Genomic DNA, 23,627 nt, shown 5'->3' with positions numbered 1-23,627 from the left:
AGCCCTTAGGAACCTCAGAGAGAGTAGCCACCCCCCTCTGTTTGTCTTGCAGCTTGCACTTGAGTTGATATCTCTGTGTGATCACTAGCATGAAAGGTAATATCCACCATTATCCAGTACCTTGAACAGACCCCGCTACAACATTGGTTCATTTTTTGTTGTTTTGGGCTGGATCGCTAACTGACAAGGTCAGAGACAGTTGAAGCAATAAGATATTATAAGATTTACCTTCCAGGAGCATTTCAGTAACCTTGTTCTCCCCTGCACCTCCATCCTTCACCCCCCAAAAGAAAGCCTAGGCTGGTGGTGGTGATAGTGCTCCAGCCTCCTGGGGAGGGGAAGGGATTTGTGCAGTTTCTTTCATGATTTAACCGCACTTGTCATCCTCAGGAAAGGTGTTGACAATACCTAGAAATAATAATTCTTGTTCAGAGCTTCTTGAGGTGTCTACGGTGTAATTTAGGTGTGCTCTATATATTTCTCTAAAAACAATTCTTAAATGCTGTCATCTAGTTGTGAGCATAATAAGAATACACCATTTTTTCTGGCAGGAAGAATTTAAAATGTGATTAAAGTACAATTATACTCTAAGAAAGTGACAGTGCAAAAATGACACCTACTGATTCAACTGATTTGTGGATATTGAGTCCCATCTGCTAACTTCACTGAATCACTGATCGTGTTCTTTACTCCTGCCTTAGCCATGTAGTGCTTTTCTGGTTCACAAAAATACTGTGTTTAAAAGTGTTGGCTTTGTTAACAGCTCGGCTTAGTGTGAGGTTATTTAATTGTTCAAAGAGATTGCAAAGGAATATGGGGATTTCTCCCTCCCTTGAAAATCTTTACACTGAAGTTGAAAATCTTTAGAAGATTACCCATAGGTCAGCCATATGTTATTGAAATAAATGCAAGAATTATTGAGCAGCATTCAGTACCATATTCTGACAAATAGACACTTGTGCTAAATTTTTTCTCTTGATACGTAGATAAAAACACCTATACTAAGCCTGGTTGTCTAAAAAGTTAGCTGCCTAAAACTTTATTTAAACATACTGAATTTTGAATATTTTTGCCTGAGCTGTGCTTGCATTCTTATAAACTGCCTGAGGCCTAGGAATGAGGGAAATATCTTACTTGTCCTTGGGCTCCATGCAGCTTTGGAACTTTGTGTGGGACATGAACTAAACCTTTTGACTTTAATAAGTTATGTGCGGGGTGGGAGGGAGTAAAGCTGGTAGGCACTTAGTGGATTAAAATAATAAGATGTCAGCATTTCTGGAAAGGCTGATAATCCCATTTAGGTTCTTGCGTAGAGCACTGATGTCTCTCTTTCTGGCATAGCATCTGATTTGGCTATCCTTGAGCGTGTACTTACCGGTGAAGTGTATACTATACTTGTGCTTCAGCTGGTGTGAAATCTTAAAAAGACTTGAACCCCAGGTCTGTACAAATTGCCCACCTAGATAGCCCAGACTAGTCTGCTTACAAATCTTAGCTGCCCTGGGAAGGGATGGTGTGGGCACCTCTAGGAAGGGCTTTGAGCCATCTTGTGTGTTTAATATTAATACTGTGACATTGCTGCATTGTGCAGCTGGGTGAAGATAGAGGAACCGGCCAGCTCTGTGATCTTTTCATGTTATTGGTGACTGTGGAAATGCACGGTTGTAAAGCAAGGGAATAGTCAGGGTTCCTCTCCCCTCTAAGGTATACTAAGTATTGCTGGCATTCAGGGTGCATATGTGAGGATAAAGATTATGGTCAGTCAGTGAATTTGGCTTTGAACTTGGCATCCAGATTGCTTTTAAAAGACAGCGTGGACACAAAAATCAGGATTTTATCTCTCCTTTTCTGTAAGCTTGATCACTTGGCAGTGAGACCATATTATGTTCTGATACAAGAAGTTTTTCTGTGTTCTTCTCAAACAGTTTCTAGCTGATCTTTCTTCCAGGTGAATGTGAAGCAACTAAGCTGATAGCTGTCTGTTGTGACTAGCTGATGGCTCTTATCACCACCTATCCTTAAAGGCATCTGCGACTGACTGAATCAGTTGGGAGATCAAAAACTTGAATTTTTCTGTTGGCAGCTTCCTTCCACATTTTCCCCCAAGACCATCTCATCTTCAATGAATTTCCAAATGCTTAGTCATAATTTTCTTTTAACTTAGACCAGATATAACCTTAAAAAAAAAAAAGAAAATCAGGAAGAAAGATTTTAAGCCTTTAAAACTATGAAGAATTTTGTTTTGCTGTGACACGAAAGAGAACATTTTGTAAATTATCTAAATAACACATGATATATATGGACAGGCTTACAGAAGCTATGTTGCTTAAGTTATGTAATCAAAAGGACTATTGCATGTCTGGTGTTACAAGTTCTCAGAGGTATCAGGCTCCCAAACAGCCTCCTCTAGGGTATACCTCTAAAACAGCATTATAATACAATTTGTAGAGCTGCCACTTGAGATTGAATTGGTACCCAAGATCATGGCTGACTAGACCTGGAGATCTGATGCCCATCACAGGAAAATACGTACCACTCTGTTGGCTGTACAGCCTCTGAAAGCTTGAGGCAGACTTCTTTAAAGGAAGTGGGAGAAATTCAAGTGTTTGATGTTAATCTGAAGTGAACACACCATTGCTTCAGACGTGCTTGTATGTTCCTGAGCTCCCCAGGGAGGTCTGGACTTGCTGGGGTGAGCAACCGAATTCCAACAGCAGTGTCTCATCATTGATTCCTTCAAAGGATCTTAGTCATCAACGTTGTATACCCATTTCAGCATTGCACTTAAGAAGTTAACAGAAATCTGAGGATATTCACAATTTTTCTTCCAAAAGAGGGTGATATGAAAATAGCATACACTCAGTAAAATCGTTCCCTGTGACTGCTCGGATTACCTTTGCGGTAAAAGCTTATGCCTGGTCAGTACCATGAAGCTGTTGGCTTGCTACAAATTCATATCTTACTATGTCCCACAGTATCATCTGCCCATACCACTAACGCATCAGCACCAGTGCCACTGTGGCAGAATAAAAGAGGATTCTGATCTATTTTGGATGAAGAGAAAGGTTGGCTGTGTTCCACTGGCTGTATTTATCAACTAATGTAATGAAGTTTTAATGTCAAAAATCTGTTGTTGATGCTTTGCTTACAGTTATATGAAATTGATTTTATCTTAAAAAAAATAATCAAAGAATTATTTACAGAATGCCATCTGTATTGTGTTGTTTTACGCAAGTGTCTGGATGTTAGGAAACAACAGGTTTAAATTTCTCAAAGAAGTAAGGGGTGAAGGTCTGAGGTGAATATCTCAGTAGCTGCTGTGTAGTACCTGTCCCAGCCTCCAAGCAGAATGGTAACTAAATGGCACAGTAGAATACACCTGCAATGCTTCAATAGGAGGCAAAAGTTGCAGAAAGATGCAGCCAGTAATCCTGCATGGGCAGAACTTTTTAGAACTGAATTATGTGTTTTAACGGCAAGGTGATCAACATTTTTCTTGCTTCTGTTTCTCTAATGCAGCATTCTGCAAAAGAATTAAGGTAAGTCATGGAGAAAATTTTGTTCTTATTGCATGACTTGTTTATGGTGGATATGGGAACAAAGATAGCTTCAGAAATGAATGGATGATTACTGTTTTGATAGAGGTGTTGTACGTAAAAGGAACTTAAACTGTGTATTCTCATTTGACAAGAGAAAAATATTACTTTCACAAATTCTCTCATACTTTCTTCTGCCTTGGAACAGAGGGTGGATTTTTTTTTTTTGCATAAATGGTGTTGTGATCAGATTTTCCAATTTGATTATTTTCAAATCTTTGTCATTTCAGATCAGGTCGTTTAACAGCTTAGTATGCACTATTCCCACAAATTAGGTCTTGAATATCTATTAGGCTTCCTGATGAAGCATGGGTATAAAAGAACATCTACCGATGTCTGATAAAACAAACTAAAGAACCAGGTTGAAATATGGACCATGTACGTTTAGGAATATGTCTGCACATATCACAAGCATTTATGCATGAAAGGGAAAAATGAGAGAATATACATGGTAGCGTCCTGGGAGTACAGGCTCAGTTTTAAACCATCTGAAATGAAGCTTAAGTTAGTAATCTTTTACACAGCTTTTGTTTTGTTGTCTGTATTTGGGCATTGCGTAACATGCGTAGGAGAGTTACAGTAGTTCTGGTGGTGCATGGCATTTTAAAATAGGTTATTTAAAATTCCCGGCCACAAAAGGGAGCATGTGCTCGAGCACATGCCGGGGGCTGACAGCGAAGAGCACACGCTCGGAGAGGTGCTGAGGGCATTGGGTTGTCTGGAAGGGCACCACGGAAAAGCGCTTTGCTCTACGGCTCTTCCCATGGAGCCAGTAGACGGTTAGGCAAAGCCATACCTTGTTAAACATGCCGATGAGAGACCCTCTGATCCTGAGGACAGCCGCTGACAAGAACCGAAACTGATTTATGTTTTTAGAGATACAGTTACCATTTTTGAGTCATTATGACGTTGACATTTCTTGACGTAGAATGTAGAAACCTGAGAAGCTTATCGTTTGGTTTATGTAGTTCCATGGTAGTGTTAATCATCTGTAAAATACACTTTTCTTTCCTGTTTTTGTAAGTGTAGCTCTTGCCCAGTGTTACGAGGGTAAACAAAACGTCTTTTTTTGACAGCTCGGGGAGGGGTGCAGCGGTCTAGTGTGTTCCCATCAAACCAAGCAACGTTTTTTGTAGAAAGGGTGCCCAGGGGATTTCTTTTGCTTCTAGTAAACTTGGACACTAAAACTAAGGATTAATTTTATCATACACCAAATTCAGATGTTAGTTTATCCTTTACTGAAAAATTACACCAAATGCATAGTGGAAACATGTTCAGAGAGGAATTAAGAGGCAAAGCCCTACCAAAGGGTAGGGCTTCAGTCCTACATTTATACATTTGACTCTGACAGGAGAGCCTCACAGCCCATCAGCCCTGCAAGGGGCCCCAAGCTGTGGCGGCTTGGTGGTCCTCCCCAGCCCCCCAAAGTATTGCTGTTGTCTGGGGCCGGCAGGCCAGGCATGCAGAACGCCAAGAGCTTGGGTGTCTTTCAGCGGGAGTGGGCACAAAGCAGTGGAAAGAAGACGTCGGGTAGCAGTAAAAGTAGAAGTTGGGAAAGCAGAATATATGTAGAACACAAGTATTTAATTTTCCAGCTTGTGTGATTTGCTTTGTGGTGGGTTTGGGTCCTGCGGGGTTTGTCTTGTTTGTTTGGTTTTAGCCTTCTGCAATCGCTTAGTGTCCGTTCATTCTCCATATTAAGAACTGAGGATACAATTATCGTGACTAGGGAATAGCAGTGAAATTACACCTTGCTGAAGTAACTCTTCTGAGATTTACTCTGCTTATTCTTTTTGTCTGCGATATAATTACACTCAGTAACAGGGGCATTCAGCTTGAACCTATGTTTACAGAACCTGTTTTGCTCTGTGTAGTTTTAAATTTGGTTAAGTGGCTAATACTAGGAGTCAGTAATTGTTATGGCATTGTTTAATTTATTTTCAGTTACTTTCGCCTCCTGAATACTTAAATGCAAATCCTTGTTAATTAGCCTGATTTTTTTGAAATCATGTAATTTAATAGTTTAAAATTTAATCTAAAAGTTGTGCAACTATTATGTCAGAGATCAGCAACACTAGTAAAGAACTTCTAAAATAATATCTAGTGTTTCTTTCCAAAGATAAATCTTACTCAATTTCATGATTTCTGGTCTTAAAATCTGACTACTTGTTCAACCTCAAGAGGGTACTGGAGTCCTTTCGAGAACAAATCCTTCTCACATCTCCCATTTGACAAACTGAGAAAAGTATGTAGTCTTCTTTTCCTAAGAAAATTGAACAAGGGGATCCTGGGGGGGGGGGAAGTTAAAGACATGACAGACTCTTTTGTTCTGCATGAGTCGCTGGCTTGTTGGGTTTCAACACAGCTTTTCATAGTTCCTACCTACTTAATTTGCAAATACGCTGGAACACGGTGTCATTCCTAGGGGAAGCCACCGTGTCTGGCTGCTTCAATGCCCAAAGTCAAGACAGTCCCAACAGTTTTATTTCACATTAGTCCGAGAGAGATGTTGCCATTGGATGCATTTGATCTATTCCAATTAGTTTGAACCAGCTCTTGGGATGTAAACTTCACAGTCCAGCAGGATGGGTGTAAAGTGACCACAGCATATCTTCCTTACTTTAGATTAATACTTTAAAATATTCTTTTGTTTTGGTTAGCTGAAGAATAGAGGAATGGCAAACTTCTGTTTTGATTATAACCCTGTAAATGAACATCAAGTAACTGGACACAGGATCATACTGTACCCATGTCATGGCATGGGACAAAATCAGGTAAGATTCATGTTTTATTTTCATTTTGACTAACGCTGTCGTTGTAATGTAAAAAGTACGGTAAAAAGCATTGCAGTAGAGCTTAGAGAATATGTTGCCGCAGTGAGGTGATGTTACATCTAATTTTGATTCTCACACTGGATGCCTTTCATTTTGATGTCTCTTGAGGTCAGACATAGGATAAAAGGTGAAAGCAAGAGAGAAGTATAATTCATAGGAAAATAGTTCTTATGAGATGACATTTTTAAAGTTGTCCTTTGCTTAGCTGGCACTGAAAGGTTAACTGAATTTACTGCAAAGACATCGCATCACTGGATGTGAATGCTCTTAGTCTCTGCTGATGGTGCGATGCATCCTCGTACCTGCCATAGCAGGCAGCAGACGGAGAGCAGCGGTAGCGATGCTCTTGCAGCGGCGCAATTAGTGCTCCCTCTGCTGGCATCCGCGGAGCAGGAGGAAGGAGAAATGGAGAAACTACCTGACTGCAATATAAACCCGTAAAAGAACATATCAGATGACACAAGAGAATTGCAGAGCCTCAGGAGGGAAGGCCAAACACGGGAGATGGGCAAAACAATATTAGTGAAATGGGCAAAGGCATGGGAGGGCTGACAGGAGCCAGGGAAAGGGGGGCAAGGTGACAGAGGGCAGAAGAAGTTTGGGGCAGAGGTAGGGCAATGGGCAAGGAGCAGGGCATGTGTGACAGAGGAAGGAGTAGTTAGGAGCTACAGGGAGGGAGCGTGAAACAAGCAGAATCACTGGAGACCCCTTTAGTGGAAAGGGGCAGGGGGACTCAACGTGGGAGCAGAGATACCAGTTGGCAAATGGAGGCATGAATAAGGGTGAGGGGTAGTAGTTGCAAGAGAAGAAGTGGACAGCAGGAAGAGCTGCGGGTGGGGGAGCAGAGGGAGGCTACAATAAGACAAGACAGAAGCACAAGTGAGATGGGAATGGAAGTCAGGATTGCTGAACTTGCACCTCCTTTCTCTGGCTCACAAATAGCAGTGAAACCTACCAGCAGGACATTTCTCTCCATTTCCTTCCTGTCCCCCCACCCTTTTGACAGTCGTTCTTAAAAGGTAACAGGCTGCTCCTGGTGGTGTGAATCCCTTAGCTCAGTTGGCAGGTGACAGTGGCAGGACCAAAACAGTCAAATCTCCCATGTGTACATCCACCGCTGTCAGCTGATGGAACTGATGGTGACAAGGTTGGTCATCCTCTAGTTGTACCAATGCTAAGGAGAGCAAGGCACTTCACCACATAGTTTCACAGGTGTTTGCTGACAACAGGCAGCCCTTAACTTCTGTTTTGTCCTTGGAAGGGAATCTGCCATCCTAATCCCAAGCTATTCTGCCTGCTCTCCTCCGGTCTGCTCTCCTCACTCCACTCATTACCTATACACAGCTTTAGCAGCAAACCCTCATTACAGAGTTTCACTCCAGTCCCCTGTCCTGCACCACATGGCACAGACAGCTCCAGTTTCTCCACTCCATGCTATTTAACACTTTCTTTTCCATGCTGGCTGGCTCTGTCTTTCTCTAATACCCTTGCTCTGTCTCTCCCCTCACTTATTCCTCCCACCAGTTACTGCCCACACTAGGTCACGTTTTGCTCCTTTTCACGTGCCTTTCTTCTTTCCTGGCTAGGTCCCATTTTTAATCGTCTAGTCTTCTTCTCATCCCTTCCTCCAGTTGCAGAGTTTGTTCCACCATTCGTCACTTTCTTCCTCAGATAGTACTCCCTGCTGCACATTCACACTGTCTCATGGTATAAAGAAATGAAGTTTATTCTCCAGAGTACAGCTCAGTAAAGTTATTCTCCAAAAACATCTTGATAGGATTTAACATTAATGAAGGTTAACTTGGTCAGCCATATGTGTCTTACACTCCAGTACACCCATCCTCTGGCATGATACACTAGTGGCAGGTGGCTGTTTATGTAGGAGACAACTGCAAAAGCTCTTTCCACTGGAAGCAATTCTCCACTTGAAGTGACCTCTGAATATCTGTGTGCACTATGCAGAGAGGAGAGAGCTCTGTGCTCTCGATTATTTATAAAGTCCAGCACCTGCTCCCATTTTATGTCTTAATAAGTAAAACCACTCTCAGAAAACTGAGTTCCCTGGTAATTTCTATTTTTCCTTGAATCCATGGCATAAGTGAGAGGGTTCCCTTTAGTCCTTTTGAATTGCTGTTGCGTAAGCAGTAAGAAAGCTAACTGTGGGTTGTTTAAAATTAGCATGTTCATTATAGCAAGAAGGTGAGGATATGACTGTGGTGATAGGAGCTGAGTGTATACAGAAGAGAGGCAGAAAATACGCAAAACACTGGCTACTTCGTGCTTGCACCTCAGGCTGCTGATGTTTTGTGGCAGTGCCTGCCCCGGTAGCCGAGAATCAAAGGCTTTGAAATTCAACACCAATGAAGCCCCTTGCCCTTCTTGGTATGGCTGGGAAGCAGTACAGAGGGGACCAACATGTGATGGCAGGAAGCCAACATGACATGGTAAGAGGATGGGAAACCACTGAGCAGACGGCTTTGTCTGACCGTACCCCCAATATTCCCATTTGCAGCTGATACATGTCAGGCAAATAGGGATAGGCAAGCAGAGAGCTTAGCAAAGCCCTCAGGTTTTCTGTGGAAGCGGTATCAGACCTGGTAACCTCACTGCTGATTCTCCCGCCTAGGAAGTACCTATCAAGTGCAGACTTCTTCCTGTGTGCAGAAGAGCGGTACCCAGGCTCAGAGAGGGATGAGAGTGTGTTTCAGGATCTGGTGAGGTAGCCAAAATCTGCCTCCATCCCTTGTATCACAGAGCACTGATGCAGCTGGGGCATATCCCGTAGATCGCCCAGAAGCAGTAGGCACTGGGTAAAAGGCCTCATCAAGTTTCCCAGTAGCACTTGAGGGAATCTACTGGTTCCCTGAAGGAAAGAAATGCAGTAAGGCTACTAGTTACTGGGCCATGGATCAGTTCGAAAACACTTCCTTCCTGCCCACGGAACCCACTGGGCAAGGAAAGAGCACTAAAAAACACTTCACCGTTTGAGGAGGAAGAGATTTACCTCATGTATTACTGGAGCTTGAAAAAGCCTGAAGCCTGAAGTATTTATTCCATTTGAAACAGTAAAGGGTAAAGAACTGTATAATGTTGATTGGGCAAGGAGGCAGGAGTGCTTGGTTGCTAATACTATAACCCCAATCCTTAATGTTATCCAGAAATTAACTATTTTACTTGCTCGTCTCCTCCAAAATCTGATGCAAGTCCTTGAGAGGCTGTTCAAGAAGGATGTCAGTAGTAAGGAGCGCTCTGACCTACTAGCTGCTCCATCTACTCTTGATGCATCTGGTACAATCAGCAGCTTGCAGGCTTTCACTGATGTTGAATACAAATTGCTAAAGAGAGTTATTATATCTTATAAATCCACTAATGAGCAAGGCTCTAAATGTAGCCTTGTGAAAGTGGCAGCTGTAAAATGTGTCCATCCAGACACAAACGAGCAGGAGTGAAGCTTTTTCTTTATTCACGAGTCCTAGGCTTAAAATGAGTGCCCTTCAGCTCACTGTGGTGCCCAAAGTAGCAGGCTTTCCATGTGCCAATCAGATACTGAACCTGGGAACTAAAGCCTGAAGACCTGCGTATTGGGGTAAAAAATAATTAAAAAAATTGGGCCAATATTATCACATGTGACTTCTGTTGATGATGAGACATTTCTGGCATAAAGCAAATGTCATAAAGGCAGTGCAGCCTACATCATCGAAACAGTTCCTAGCAATAGGTTTCAAGGGGAAATCAGAGTCTCCTGGGTGTTACGTCAGCAGGTAGACTTCAAACTTGAAGTTGTTTTCTCGAAACACTCACTTCCCTTTGTGGCTTACCACAAATGAATGACGGCAAACAGGTTAGTTCTGGGGGTGTCACTTGCATCACTGCCCAAAGAAAAGCCATGGAGCTCCACAAGCTGACACAGGGGACAACATTGGTCTGTGTACGGGTGCGACAGCCACCTTGGCAGAGAAATTCCTGATTGTGATAAAAGGAGGGGCAGAGGAGATTTCATGAAACAACTACCATCAGCGTAGTCTAGATCAGAGCTCTTACACCTGGAAATGGACGACTGCAGACTTTGTAATCACATGGTCCTGTTTACATTAAAACTCCATTTAGTGTTTTTCTTTCAAGGTTAATTAGCCTTGGCGGTTGCTAAGGATGGTTTTATGGTAAGTTCAAGTATATACAACATTTCTGAATTGGTACAGCCCCCTTCACAAAGCCTTACAGTCTCTTTCTCCAGGGGTGAAACAAAACAAAGGAGGATTCCTTCTCTCCCTCATCTTTTTATTGCTTTCCACTAATGCAGCTATACTATCGGTAACAAGCAATTTTCTCATGTGTATAAAACTCTCCTCTACCCTACTGAGTATAATCTAAATCAGATCTAAACACACATCTGTGCACTATAGTCATCTAAATTATTTACAAGTGTGATAAATACAAACAACTCTCAAACTCTGCCACTCTTTAATGAAGTCCAAAATTTGGCAAGTGTCCATGATAAATATAAAAATTTTAAGGAAGTCTTCAGCCATAATTGCTACAAAAGCCAAGATGTTTTAGAGCATGTTCAGAACACCTCTGTAGAGTATTGTACAACAAGCAAAGCCAGTAAATTGTCTTTAATAAAGTTCTGTTCATGTTTAAAAGCAGCTGTAGCTGATTTGCTCCAAATAATATCTTAAAATGTTACATAATAAAATGCTCATCACCATGCATCCCGAGTACTTTGTAACTGTAAATGAACCTTGACCAAACTGCATTTGAACTATGCAATGAACAACTCCTTAATTAAAAGTAACATTGTTTTGTGACAACTGAATTAAGAAGGCATGATGTCAGGCTATAAACTAGTTTCCATCCTATTTTTAAGGGTGATCTAGAATGTGAAAGCAGAGTATTACAGTCAAATTTTGTAAGTTCTTTAATGCTGGAACGTCTGTTTTCCAGGGCATTTATTCAGCATTTCATACATTTTAAGTGCTACCAGAGTAAAGCAGTGCTGTGGTGAGATTGATTTTCTGTAAAATAGTAAGCAAATGGCAGCAGTTAAGGCTCCTTGAATATCTTTGGCAGAATTTCTCTCCACAATAGCAACTTTAATATGTGAACTTAATTATAGTATCTTAGTATATCCTCCTTATAAATACTTTCTTGTGTACATATGAAATGGCTATTGTCCTTTGTTTCTTCTCTTGGGTTTGTAGTTTTTCGAGTACACATCCCATAATGAAATACGTTACAACACCCGGCAGCCAGAAGTGTGTGCAGCAGTCGATTCCGGGACTGACTACTTGACAATGTACTTGTGTCAAGAAAATGCCCACAGTATTCCTGAAAACCAGAAGTTTGTTTTCAGAGAGGTAAGTGTGCTTGCTTGGTTTTGGGTTTGGCTTTTTGGGAGTTGGAGGAGAATTGTTGGGGTTTTGGGGGAAGAGAGTGGGTGGGAGGAGAATTGTTGGGTTTTTTTCTTTTTATCTTTCTGCCCACACATCATGCAGGCCACAAGATCAGCATAAATCTCTGGGAGAAATATGCTATCTTGGTTTTTAATATCTGAACATGGAACAGGGTAGCAGCAGCATGCAGGTAAAGAGTATGGCCAGTCATAAAGAATAGGAAGACAAGAGGAAGGAAAGTGCCCTTCTTAACCTCAAAGGAGTTGGGAAGGTTGGCAGAGCTTTCTCTTCACCCTGTCCACATCTAAAGCTTTCTGCGCGCTGCACAGTTCTCTCTCACATCCCGTCCCTACTGTCATCTCCTGAGAACTGAGGTGCTTCTGTACCCCATCCCCAGCCAGTCTTGTGGCTGGCCTACTTTAGCTCTCCTTTCATTGACTTCTTTTATTTCCTGGTATTTATACTACCACGTATCCCTGATACTTCACATACCACCATTACTTTACACTCTTCTGTGCTTTTGAGCAGCTGCTGCTTCTCCTCTGCAAACCAGCTCTCTTGACCCTCCCCGTGAGCACCAGAAGTGCTCCCTGAGCTTTTCTGCAATGTAATGTGCAGTTGTGTCATTTGATGCACCATCATCAGCTGCCTGGCAGAAAAGGACCTGGGGGTGTTGGTTGACAGCCACCTGAATATGAGCCGGCAGTGTGCCCAGGTGGCCAAGAAAGCCAATGGCATCCTGGCTTGTATCAAAAATAGTGTGGCCAGCAGGACTAGGGAAGTGATTGTGCCCCTGTACCCGGCACTGGTGAGCCACGCCTCGAATCCTGTGTTCAGTTTTGGGCCCCCCACTATAAGAGAGACATTGAGGTGCTGGAGCGTGTCCAGAGAAGGGCAACGAAGCTGGTGAAGGGTCTGGAGAACAAGTCTTATGAGGAGCGGCTGAGGGAACTGGGGTTGTTTAGCCTGGAGAAAAGGAGTCTGAAGGGAGACCTTACTGCTCTCTACAACTACCTGAAAGGAGGTTGTAGAGAGGTGGGGGTTGGTCTCTTCTCCCAAGTAACTAATGATAGGACAAGAGGAAATGGCCTCAAGTTGCGCCAGGGGAGGTTTAGATTGGATATTAGGAAACATTTCTTCACCAAAAGGGTTATCAAGCATTGGAACAGGCTGCCCAGGGAAGTGGTTGAGTCACCGTCCCTGGAAGTATTTAAAAGACGTTTGGATGTGGCACTTAGGGACATGGTGTAGTGGTGGACTTGGCAGTCTTAGGTTTACGGTTGGACTTGATGATCTTAAGGGTCTTTTCCAACCTAAACAATTCTATGATTCTATGATCAAAAAATACTTTCTGCCCTACTTCTACCCGTACACAGGACACATCTTACTGGTTGTGGGGACTCAGAAAATCTATACCTCTCTTCTTCAAGCTTAATGCCTACTCCCAGAGGGGAGAAATACTGAGAAGTATGAAGTATATTAATAAACATAACATGTGATCTTAGAAAACATTGTGTTTAGTAGTTTTTAATCTCTAAAGGAGTTCCTGGATACCTGAGAGAAAATAAATTCGATGAAAAATGATGGCCCTGGTGAGGTTCTGGAGTGTTATTATTTGGCTAAGGGAAAAGGACACATAATATATCAAAATGGTATATTTACATAATGTGTCTGTGTAATACATGTAAACTCTACGGGCTCCATGGCTGACAAATTTCATGCTTAGATACTACCACCAGTGACAGGTGGCAGAGTAAATTCTAAAGAAAAATATGAAAACTACTGTCCATTCACTAAATCTAGTCCGGACTGAAACTCACAGTGATATTGCTGAGTAAAACAAAATATTTAAAAGGCTGACTTTATAAATGACGCTTCATTTTTAATGCTGACTTTTAACAAAATTTTTCAAGGTCATATTCATTAATCCTTAAGATGACATATAGAGAATGAACCTCAGTCACTTCAGGAAATAATTGAGAAAACAGTTTTGGAATACATCTGTTTCCACTGCATTCCTAACCATTAACTTTTAAAATAATTCCTGAAGTTTCACATGCTAAATCCTCTTTCTTTCTCGTGATCAGTTTGTGACTCTCTGTGATTTGAATGTACTGCTCTGCTCTGATTCCTCTTCCTCTATTGCATTAAATTAAAATCACCAGTCCTCACCTCTCAAGGCAAGTGACGGGTGAGGTGTCAGTACCGCATTTCTCTTGCTCTGTGTGGAGCGGTGTCGGACACTGGAAAAGCTGTCCTTATGGATGTAGCATAATCAAAGATTTGAGCAGCCTTCCCAGCAGCCTGGCAAGAATTAAGTTCTTATGGTCACCGAGTCAGAAATGGGTGAGGCAGATATTGATTAGGCCACTCAAAATTGTGAATTGTCACGACGGAAACAGGAAGGTCATTCAGCAGCTAAGCCTGTCAGCAAGCCCATGAGCAAGGGCACACCGCTGGGCATCGGCGGCTGCGGCTCAAGGTGCAGTTAGTGCAGCATTGCTGACAATGGAGGAGCAGGCTTTCAGAGGAGTCAGGCTCACGCTCAGAAAAAAAGGTGTTGGCATTTTTCTTTTGAGGCTGTCAGAGGCTTTGGAAATGGTTACGTGTGGGAGTGTCACCTGGGAAGGAAGGGTCTCGGAGCAGGGCACTTCTCCACAGTTGGACACGCCGCCTTTTTGCGGCTCGCTGTCCTAGTTGACAGCACTCCCGGACTGGAGCGAGCGACGTGAACTGGAGATAAAATGCTCCTGGAGATTCCTGTAATAGGAGGGCCTGAGGCCTCAAAATATATTATCTGGGGAATCTGATTGTGGAGGCCTGTCAGACCTTACACCTCTGAGGCAGCTGTGCTGCCCTCCAGCAAGGCAAGCTAGCTTCACACACATCTGCAGGCAAGGGGCATGCTTAGATTATGTTGCCTTTTCCACTAAAAATATACCCTGTGAAGAAAGGGGAAATTTTTTTGCTAAAAATATATCCAACATCTACACTTAACTAACAACATTTACATTTTACTTGCAAGGTGTGCAATAAGTTGGTGAATTTGAGTAATGGCTGTACTTGGCTTTGGTTTTTTCTGCCCATATTCTGGTGCAGTAACAAAAGGCAATGGAAGTGAATGAAGTTAGGACATCCTCTACATGCACGAATCCCTCTAAAGCAATGTTTATGTAAGTTTAAAAGCAGAAGCTTTTGATAACATTTCAGAGATCCTCAAGTTAGGCATTTTGGCTTCGCTGCATGGCCCCATGAGAAGGATACATGTGAGATTTATTTGTTACAAATGTCTTGTTACTTTTAAAACACAGTGATATGCTTGTAATTTTTAAGACCTGAAAAGCAAAAATTATTTCTGTCTTTTGTAGGACGGTACTTTGTTTCATCTACACACCCAGAAGTGCGTACAAGCTGAGTCAAATGCTTACAATGGTAACCCAGCACCGTTATTACGACCATGTACCAACTCGGACTACCAAAAATGGTTCTTCAAAGAAAGAAGTTGATCCAGATGTCATCTAGGATATAGCTGAATATGAAAATGTTCTCTTTCTAGTCAGCTGTTAGTCAGCCTTTTGAAAATCACATAAGTGAGATATTTTTGTATGGAAAGAACTGTAATTAGTTTACAAGCCTTGGATTTTGTTTTCTGGAGCATTAAAAGGCACTAAGCATTGAGAGCTACATAAAGTAAGTGCTGTGGTTATATCATGCCACAGAGTCTGCTCCTCTTTTCTCTTTATTTGGCAGCTACATAACTGCTTCTGAAGTGTCTTAGGTTCTTTTCACAAGTGACAATATATTTTTTTAATCTACTGTGTGAAAGTAAGGCAGTCAAAATAATTGCACTAATGTTATCTGCCAATAACTTAAAATGTTTATTTTTCTACTAAAACATTTTGCAGTTGGGCCTTTTAACAGATAGTAGTTAATAATTCTTCTTGTCTCTTAAATACCAAGAAGGTAAATGTAGGCCAGGTTCTGCCCTAAGTGACTACCACAAAACCCTCACTGAAGACAGTGTGGATTTGCACGTGAAGGCAGAGTAGGTCTGCATGTTTTTGCACAAATTACAATCTAGATGCATACAGGTTGCACATGCTTGTCAATACTATACATTAAATGTTGCGACAATTTTAGATGCTCGTGGCAATTGATGAGTTTCTAATCATGCTTAAGTCTGGTTTTGGAGTAAAATGGGGATGTTCTCATCTTTCTTAAAGAAATAAGGCAACAATATTTAAAGGTGATGCTCTGGGAAAAGCTATTTAGATTCACATGAATCTAGCTATACGGCTGTGTCCCAGACTGCACAACTTATTTAAACATTATGTGGATTTTCAACATGCATAAAACTTGCAAGATCAGACCTAGCAATAATTCTTTTGGTAAATTTCAAAATTACAGTTAGAGAAAATGAATCTAAGAAACTATATCTTTCATTGAATTGTAAATGTTTAAATGGTTCATATAAAAATGATTGTATAAACAAAAATGGTTTTGCAACTAATTGATACAATATGCAGCTGATATTAATACAAAAAGAATTGTGTTTCAGATGTAACTTGTATTTTGTCTGGGAACTCCTTTTCTGAGAAGTTGTTCGTGTCAGCATATGCAGTCCTCTTGAAAACATGGGGTTTAATCTGCACCGGTACAAGTTGTTTTCTGCTGTGGTGTGTGGGATCTGCCTTAACCAGTTAGACAAGTAGTGTGTATAGCAATGCATTTGGTCATTGACCATCATCGTTAAAATGTTGATTAAAAGGGTTTCAGCTCATAAGGAAAGTTTCTTTCTGTATCAGCTGGAGGTATGCTTATGTGCAGAAGCATGAAGATTTCAACCTTTTTCCCCCAGAAGTCTTGGCATCTGTTTCATTTAGTTTTGGATTTCTACCATTATTTGCCTTTGTTCATGTTTTCTATTAAAAATGTACAGCCTTTTCTTTGAGCCCTCATAAGCTCATATCATTTTGGCATATCTATTTATATGATTGGGGGGGGGGGGATGTTCTGCCTGTAGGAGATGCATATGTAGGTTCTTCCAAGGTCTTTCTAAACCCATGTAGATGAAATGTTTTTGTGAGCACCTTTAAAATTTTGTCTCTGTGGGCCGGACTGATGAAATTGGTGTTAGAATTAATAAAATATTTTGTGATTCAGTAGAGTGGGAACTGTCTTTACAACTATGGGATTTTTTTTCTCACGGTCACTGGTTTTCCTTTAATCATTTCACTGATCTCTTAGGCTCTGATCCCTGCAGCACTTGGGAGAAGACAGCTTTATTTTATGGTCTCTCAAGTTCCCTTTCCTGAACTCAGTAATGCTTCTGTTCACCTGCTAGCAGCAGTGATGTGCGCTTTGTGGAGCCACAAATCAAAACTGGGTGGCTGCATGAGAGAACTGTGAGAGCTCCAGCAACACAGCAGGGTTTTTCTGTTCATTCCTGCTTTGCCTTCTTGACTGTTGATTGAATTACATTAGTTAAGTAAGTTAATGAGAGCCCAGCTATTACAATTGTAGACAAAACTCTCATTGACCTCCATGGTCAATGAGGTTTTCTTAGTTTTGGGACTTAACGTTTTCATCACCAGGTGGTGGTATGCAAGTGAAACTTAGTAATTGGAAATTATTCTCCATACATCTTCCCACTCTGCACTCATTTAGAGGGAAGTATTGATGTTTTGGGCTTCTAGTTACATGCAGCTGAGCTGTTTCCTTATATACCAGCAAATCTGCTAGCCTGGGTTGAGTATTCACGAGGCAGACACACTTATGTTGAGTTCAAAAGCAGACACTGAATGTAGTGTCACCACCTTGCTCCCCCTATGTTGGTCTTTTAGTCCATCTACTTACTATTTTTCTCCTTGATATCCTTTTCTTCTTCTCAACTCACTGGAATTGTATTAATGTCTGGCTTCAGGTTTGGAGCGTGAAGGACTCCATCAAGCATCTGAGTCACGATGCACATCTTCAAACTTCCTTTTGCGGGAGGTCAGAGCTACCTGCTGAGAAATGGACTGTGGACTTTGGGCTTTTCCTCGGCAGAGAAGGGGCTGGATGCCTCACAGAAATGGAAAAATTGGAGTACTTCAGTCGCAAATCAATACTTCATCTGGTTCTGGCCTCTTAGGGCTCTCTCTGAGAAAGAGAGAGGAACACTTCCCACATGGTGAAAATCAAGAACCAGTAGGTCCCCCCTTTCTTAGTATTCATCTTCCTTTTATACTTAGAGCCATGTGTTTCTTTTCCCCTTTGCCACTAATGAATTGAAGCACCCATAAAACCAAAACTTGCAACTCAAACTTACTGATAACCTTAAATTAAAATAATGGGATACTGGCAGTGCAAACTGGGAAATCTCAAGGGTCCTTCTTCCATTTTGTACCATCACTCTGTTCAAAACAAGAAAGGACATTTTTTAAATATAGAGAGATCGACTGAACAAATTGTCCTAAGAAGGTATTGTCCCAGTGCACAGTACGCTGTATAAAATTCTAGGATAGAGATGAAGAAATCTGTCTTCCAAATGGATTTTATTCCTTCTTCATTGCCTAGCTGTGAATACAACCCCTCCCACGTTTACTGCCCTTTTTTAGGCATTATACTGGATCAGCATGATTCTGTGTTCTTCCAGGTTCCTTCCCTTCCCCTTGTCTGATGTTCCTTGGATGTCTCTAGGTATGGGGCGTATTTGGCATGCTTGAAGCACAAAAGGTTAAGCCTTTCAGGAGAAATATTTCACAAAACTAAACTGTGCAAAATGTTTTCCCAATTTTCCATATCCTGTGCTGAATACACCTCATAAGGGGAATAGTAATATGCAAGGAGTCTTTAACTTTTAATAAATTACCTGATGGTATTATCCCCAAAATGAGAATTTGGGGTTGTAAGTACTGATTGAACTTGCTGATTTTTTGGAATTAAAATTGTCATTAAAAAAAATTGTCCTTAAAAAAATGCTAATTTCTTTGTCTTTTTATTCCTTTATATATATAAAAAAATTGCAATCCAGATTGCAGTCTGGTACCTAATTCTTTATCATATTTCTTTGAACTCATAAGGTAACTATTTTGCTGTTTTTTTCCTTTTATTCTTCCACTGTTCTCCTTTCATTTAAACATTGTGGGTCTTCAATATGGGCTAGAACTTACTGGATTTCCACTTCACCAGAAGACAGTACATGAACCTTCCTTCTAAGAAATAAACCACAAAAACCTCTGTATGTGCAGCCTTGCCCGAACCATTATGATGCAGGATTGTTAGAGCTTGCACAAACACCCTGGAACAACAGTCATCATTGTATACACATCGGTCAATGTGAATTGGAAGCGGTATTTCTTGCTAGCTCTGCTGAAACAAAGACTCAAAACTGTGTTCGATTTTTGTTATATTTATAGGAAGTGATAAGATTTACTGGAAGGGGAAATTCATGTTGGTTGGTAACACCGGGACTGATGGGATTGTGCTCCTATTCCCTATGTATGAAAATATGAGCAATTACACAGTGATACTGCTGGGTTGGTAAGTCAAAAACTGATGTTCTTTTCATTTCATTTGGCTTACTTAAAGCCTCTAGATTGGGAGATTAATTTGAAGTTGAGCTTTGTTCTGATACCCTGATACAAAGACGCAGCAGTCAAGATGTCTAGAGAGACTGTAGGGTTAGGATCATGCAGTTGTGTATATACACTTATAACTGTGGGGTTTTTTGGCAGTGTTTGAGAATGAGAATGCTGTCCAAGCTCATAACAAAGGCAAAATCTTGACTGGGCTAGCAAGTTAGCTGAGGTAGGTGGGAAAGTCCTTGGGAGGGAGGGAAGAGAGGCACAGCAGAGCTCTTCCCGTGCTGTCAGGGTGCTAGCAGTTTAACTCCAACAGCCATAGCTGGGTTTGAATTAGAGCATTGCAGTATTCTTCCACTTCCCATTTACAGAGGAAAACAATTATGTATGTATATGCAGTACTAAAATTACTATGCCTAGATCAACAGTTTTCAATCTTTTCTCCAACCCGTTACTAACTGACATTTGTATGAATAGCATTATATTAATATAATGACATTTATATACAAAGCCTGTTTAGACCAGTCCTAGTCAGCACTGACAGGAATGACGTGGCTGTAGATGACATACTGTTAGAGCCTTCCAGGACTTCCAAAGGGGGTTGGAGACAAAAACAGGGCAGGACCTTCTCAGTGACTTCTCCTAACTCCAAAAGTAATAAGAAAGAAGACGGAAGATGGACGAAGTGAGTCTGATGGGTAGACGTTTCCTGTAGCATCAGATCATGTCCCAGAGTGGGAGAGGACTTGCAGCAGGTGCAATTTCTTTCTTGGTGGCAAGGGAAAAATCAGTTTTCTGGGTTTCTTGAACTCATCCATGCTCTGAAGGTGTTTAACTTGCAGCTGAAGAAAAAGTGGTCAAGGGAGTCATACTAGTACAGATACTTAGACCTGAAATTCATGAATTAGGTACTCTGTGATAAGCAAATATATAAAGATCAAAAATGTTCACTGTGCATACACTGTGAGAAGACTTAGTAATAACTGAGAGAAATTTGAAATTATCATTAGCAGGAAGATATTTGACACAACTGTTTTTACTGAAATACAGTTGAAGGATTCACGCGATTGAAATGCTGAAGTGACTGGGTAACATGCCGGGAAGAAAGTGACATTTGATTTTTGAGCAAAGAGAACAGGATTTACAATTCTCGTGAACTGGTATTTTAGCCAAGAAGGAATAAACAGATACAGAGGGCATCTGGTGGAGACCACCAAATAAGAATATAAAGCCTTTTTGCATAACAGATGAAGGAAGTGTGCTACTTTAGAGGATTTCATCCTAGGCGATGCACTTTACCAGTTTGATGGTAGCAAAACATTCTGGGGATTTCTAAGGAAAAGGAAAAGGCAGCTGGGCAGACGGCTGTGTCTGACACCATCTTTAATAAGCAGTTTGGTGCAATTCTCCTTTACGCCTCCTTTTCTTTAAGATGACCTGTTACCTGGGCATCTCTTATGCATAAACATAGGATAGTACCTATAAAAGAAGAAATTTCTCAGTGCTGAGAGTTGGAAAGAAGCCAGGTTTACAAAATATAACTATATGTATACATCATGTTGAAAACTTACGTGTGTACAACATGAAAGTTTTTGATAGGATTGCAAAGGAAATATTTAAAAATGTCAGAAATAAAGTTCTTTGTAAAATCTAAATTTAGCCTCAGTGCATCTATTACACTATTGTCTTTAATTACATGATTTTCTTGCATTAGGTTCCCTGGTTTTTTTACAAAAGATGTGGAAGCTGTCTTTTTCATGCCTCACTGAGTACACAGGAAGGATTTTGAGAAGCTTACTTTGCCTAATCCTCATTGTTCAATATATGGCCTTATTTACTTCCCCATAGTAAATCCCTAGATGAAAAATAAAGATTATTTTCTTAGCTTTTTTTTTTTTAATGGAACTTGAATGTTACAGTGTCTTAGTGCTTTCCAAATATTTATTACTCTGTCTTCACAGTATGATCATGCAGGAAGAGCACCCCTGGTTTACTGACAGGGAATGCAGTGACAAAAAGATTAAGGTCAGAAGTACCACATTATTAAATACTGTAATTTGAAGTGTAGCTTTGCTTGGTTTAAATGATATCCAGCAATACTCCAGACTCCTGCAATTCAGACACAGGAGCTGGGGTTCATTTGACCAAAGGTGGTCACCTTCAGACCAGAAACACGCATACAGATGAACTGTCACCCCAAGGTTCCCGTTACGCACAGAATGATGCACAGAATGGCGTACAGAAAGGATCTTCTGCCAAGTGCCCCAAAAATGAGGAAGGTATCATCAGAGACTACCTCTGAAAAGTCTGCCTTAGCTTTCTGGGCAAATAGGGGTAAATCCTGGTTTCCTGGGCCTGCTTTTGGAACTGTTTTTGTACTCCATGGTAAGCGTTAGCTCCAAGACATAGCACTTCTTAGGTGTGTTTCTTTGACCTATCTCCCCAGCATCTGACTTCCCGGAGCACTGTGCGGGCACCACCGACAGCTGGGCTCTGCCTCCCACGCGAGGGCAAGCCTCGAGCTTTACGCTGAATAGAACTGCAATAACTCTTTCCGTCCCGTGTTTGGAAAGAAGCGAGGAGATGCATTTGATTCTTAAAATAACACAGGGACGTTTGCTGCTGCATCAGTAACAAAGAAGGATGTCAAGCAGTTGCTAATAATATTCAAGATATTAATTCTGTTGTACCACATAACTTGGACTCAAGCTTTCTTTCAGAAAGACTGAGTTCTCAAAAACTGGGAGATTGCTTTTTTTTTAAAAAAAAAAAAAGCTTAGAAAGCTGATGACATTCCAGAGACAGTGTGAGTGCGTGTGTTAATATACTGCCAATATTGTAAAATGATAACCAAAGCGATCCAAGTAGCTGTAGTCCTGGTAGCCAAGTACTGGAGAAAATCACAGAATGATACAGGATACAAGCAGTGAAGAATGATTTTCTGTGAAACAGATTTTGACGAACAAACTTGGTATCTGTTGCAGATCAAGTTGCGAATGGTGAAACATCATTTAGCATATGAAATTCTGATTAAAAATAACATTATACGAAATCAATATGGCAGCTATTCCTGTTGGCAGCCTAGGAAGATCTGTTCTTGGTGTCATGATAATCAATTTTCTGGAGGAAAATAAGTTACTGATAAGGTGACAAAGAAACTGCTGGACAGGTCACGTGTACAAGTAAAGCACATAGTTTGATTTATCCTAATGCAAGATCAGGTGCATAGGAGCAAAGAAGTAGGTCATGCTTTTAGGCAGTATGGATTCAAAACGCAGTGTAGGTTATTCCATAAAGAGGCAGCCCCACAAGGACAACAAACCGGCTGGTTTGCCTGTAGGGATTAGCTCTCCTGACCTGCCCGGCCCTTGGAAGCGGCTGGTGCCGAGGGAGGTGCTGAGGTTGCTGCTGGTGGCCTGCTGCTGGTGGCCCGGTGCTGACAGGTTGCAGAGTCAGAAGGGCCAGTTCACACATAAAGTGGAAAAAGGAGGGGTGCCTTGGCAATGCCTCCAAGAATGATTCCTGAGGTGAGGGAAAATCGGTCTAATTATTTTACAAAAGCAAAATGCAGTGATTAATCTTAGCCCATGTGCATGGGGGAAGAACACTGATACTATGTCCCCTTAAGCTGATAAAGGCATGATGAGAACCAGTGGCTGGAAGCTGGAATAAGACAAATTGTTACTGAATGTGAGATACACCTCTTAGCAAACTAATTAATGACTGAAATGATTTATCAAGAGATGTGGTGGACTCTTCGTTACTGATGTCTTTAAGTCAACGTTGCTGGGTGTCATTCCAAGGGAAAGGCTGTAAAGCAGTGGGCGTTATGAGATAACTGGTTGAGGCCTTTTAGCCCAAGGTCAGATCACGATGATCTTAGAATTTCTTAACCCGTGAAGATTCTTTCCAATTTATTGCACAGATGCCACCGTCGCGTGTGTGATATCAATTAGATGTATTAGGTTGATCTTCAAAGGTTTGCTGTGAGTGACTTCAGGAAAATTATGAATACGTATAAAGAGTGAGGTGCCTAAGGCAGGGTTAAGCAAAGCTTTGCATTTTGCCAGTAACGCCTGCTGCATAGGATCAACCTGCCTGGAAACACACGGCGACCTGCCTCGCCTCCTGGGTTTTCTCAGCAGGCTGCAAAGTAGCGCACTGCTGCTCAGGGACTTTGCAAGGCGCAGTCGAGGGTGGGCAGTGTGAATGTGTCCCCCGGGCTGGGGGGACATGCTG

General features: G+C 41.4%; 1 protein-coding gene across 1 annotated transcript in view; it reads left to right on the top strand.

The window, feature by feature from the left end:
* The window catches only part of GALNT12 (polypeptide N-acetylgalactosaminyltransferase 12), a 52,478-nt gene extending 35,488 nt beyond the window's left edge, over positions 1 to 16,990 (top strand). The window contains exons 8-10 of the mRNA XM_072852937.1: positions 6,257 to 6,370; positions 11,632 to 11,787; positions 15,192 to 16,990. Of these exons, the coding sequence (XP_072709038.1) occupies positions 6,257 to 6,370; positions 11,632 to 11,787; positions 15,192 to 15,329 (408 nt within the window). The 3' untranslated portion in view covers positions 15,330 to 16,990. The remainder of the gene's footprint in view (positions 1 to 6,256; positions 6,371 to 11,631; positions 11,788 to 15,191) is intronic.
* The last annotated feature ends 6,637 nt before the right edge of the window (positions 16,991 to 23,627 follow it).

Source organism: Ciconia boyciana, chromosome 2 (assembly GCF_034638445.1).
Source record: "Ciconia boyciana chromosome 2, ASM3463844v1, whole genome shotgun sequence".
Lineage (NCBI taxonomy): Eukaryota > Metazoa > Chordata > Aves > Ciconiiformes > Ciconiidae > Ciconia > Ciconia boyciana.
Note: the sequence above shows the minus strand (reverse complement) of the source record. Positions and strands in the feature narration are given on the sequence as shown.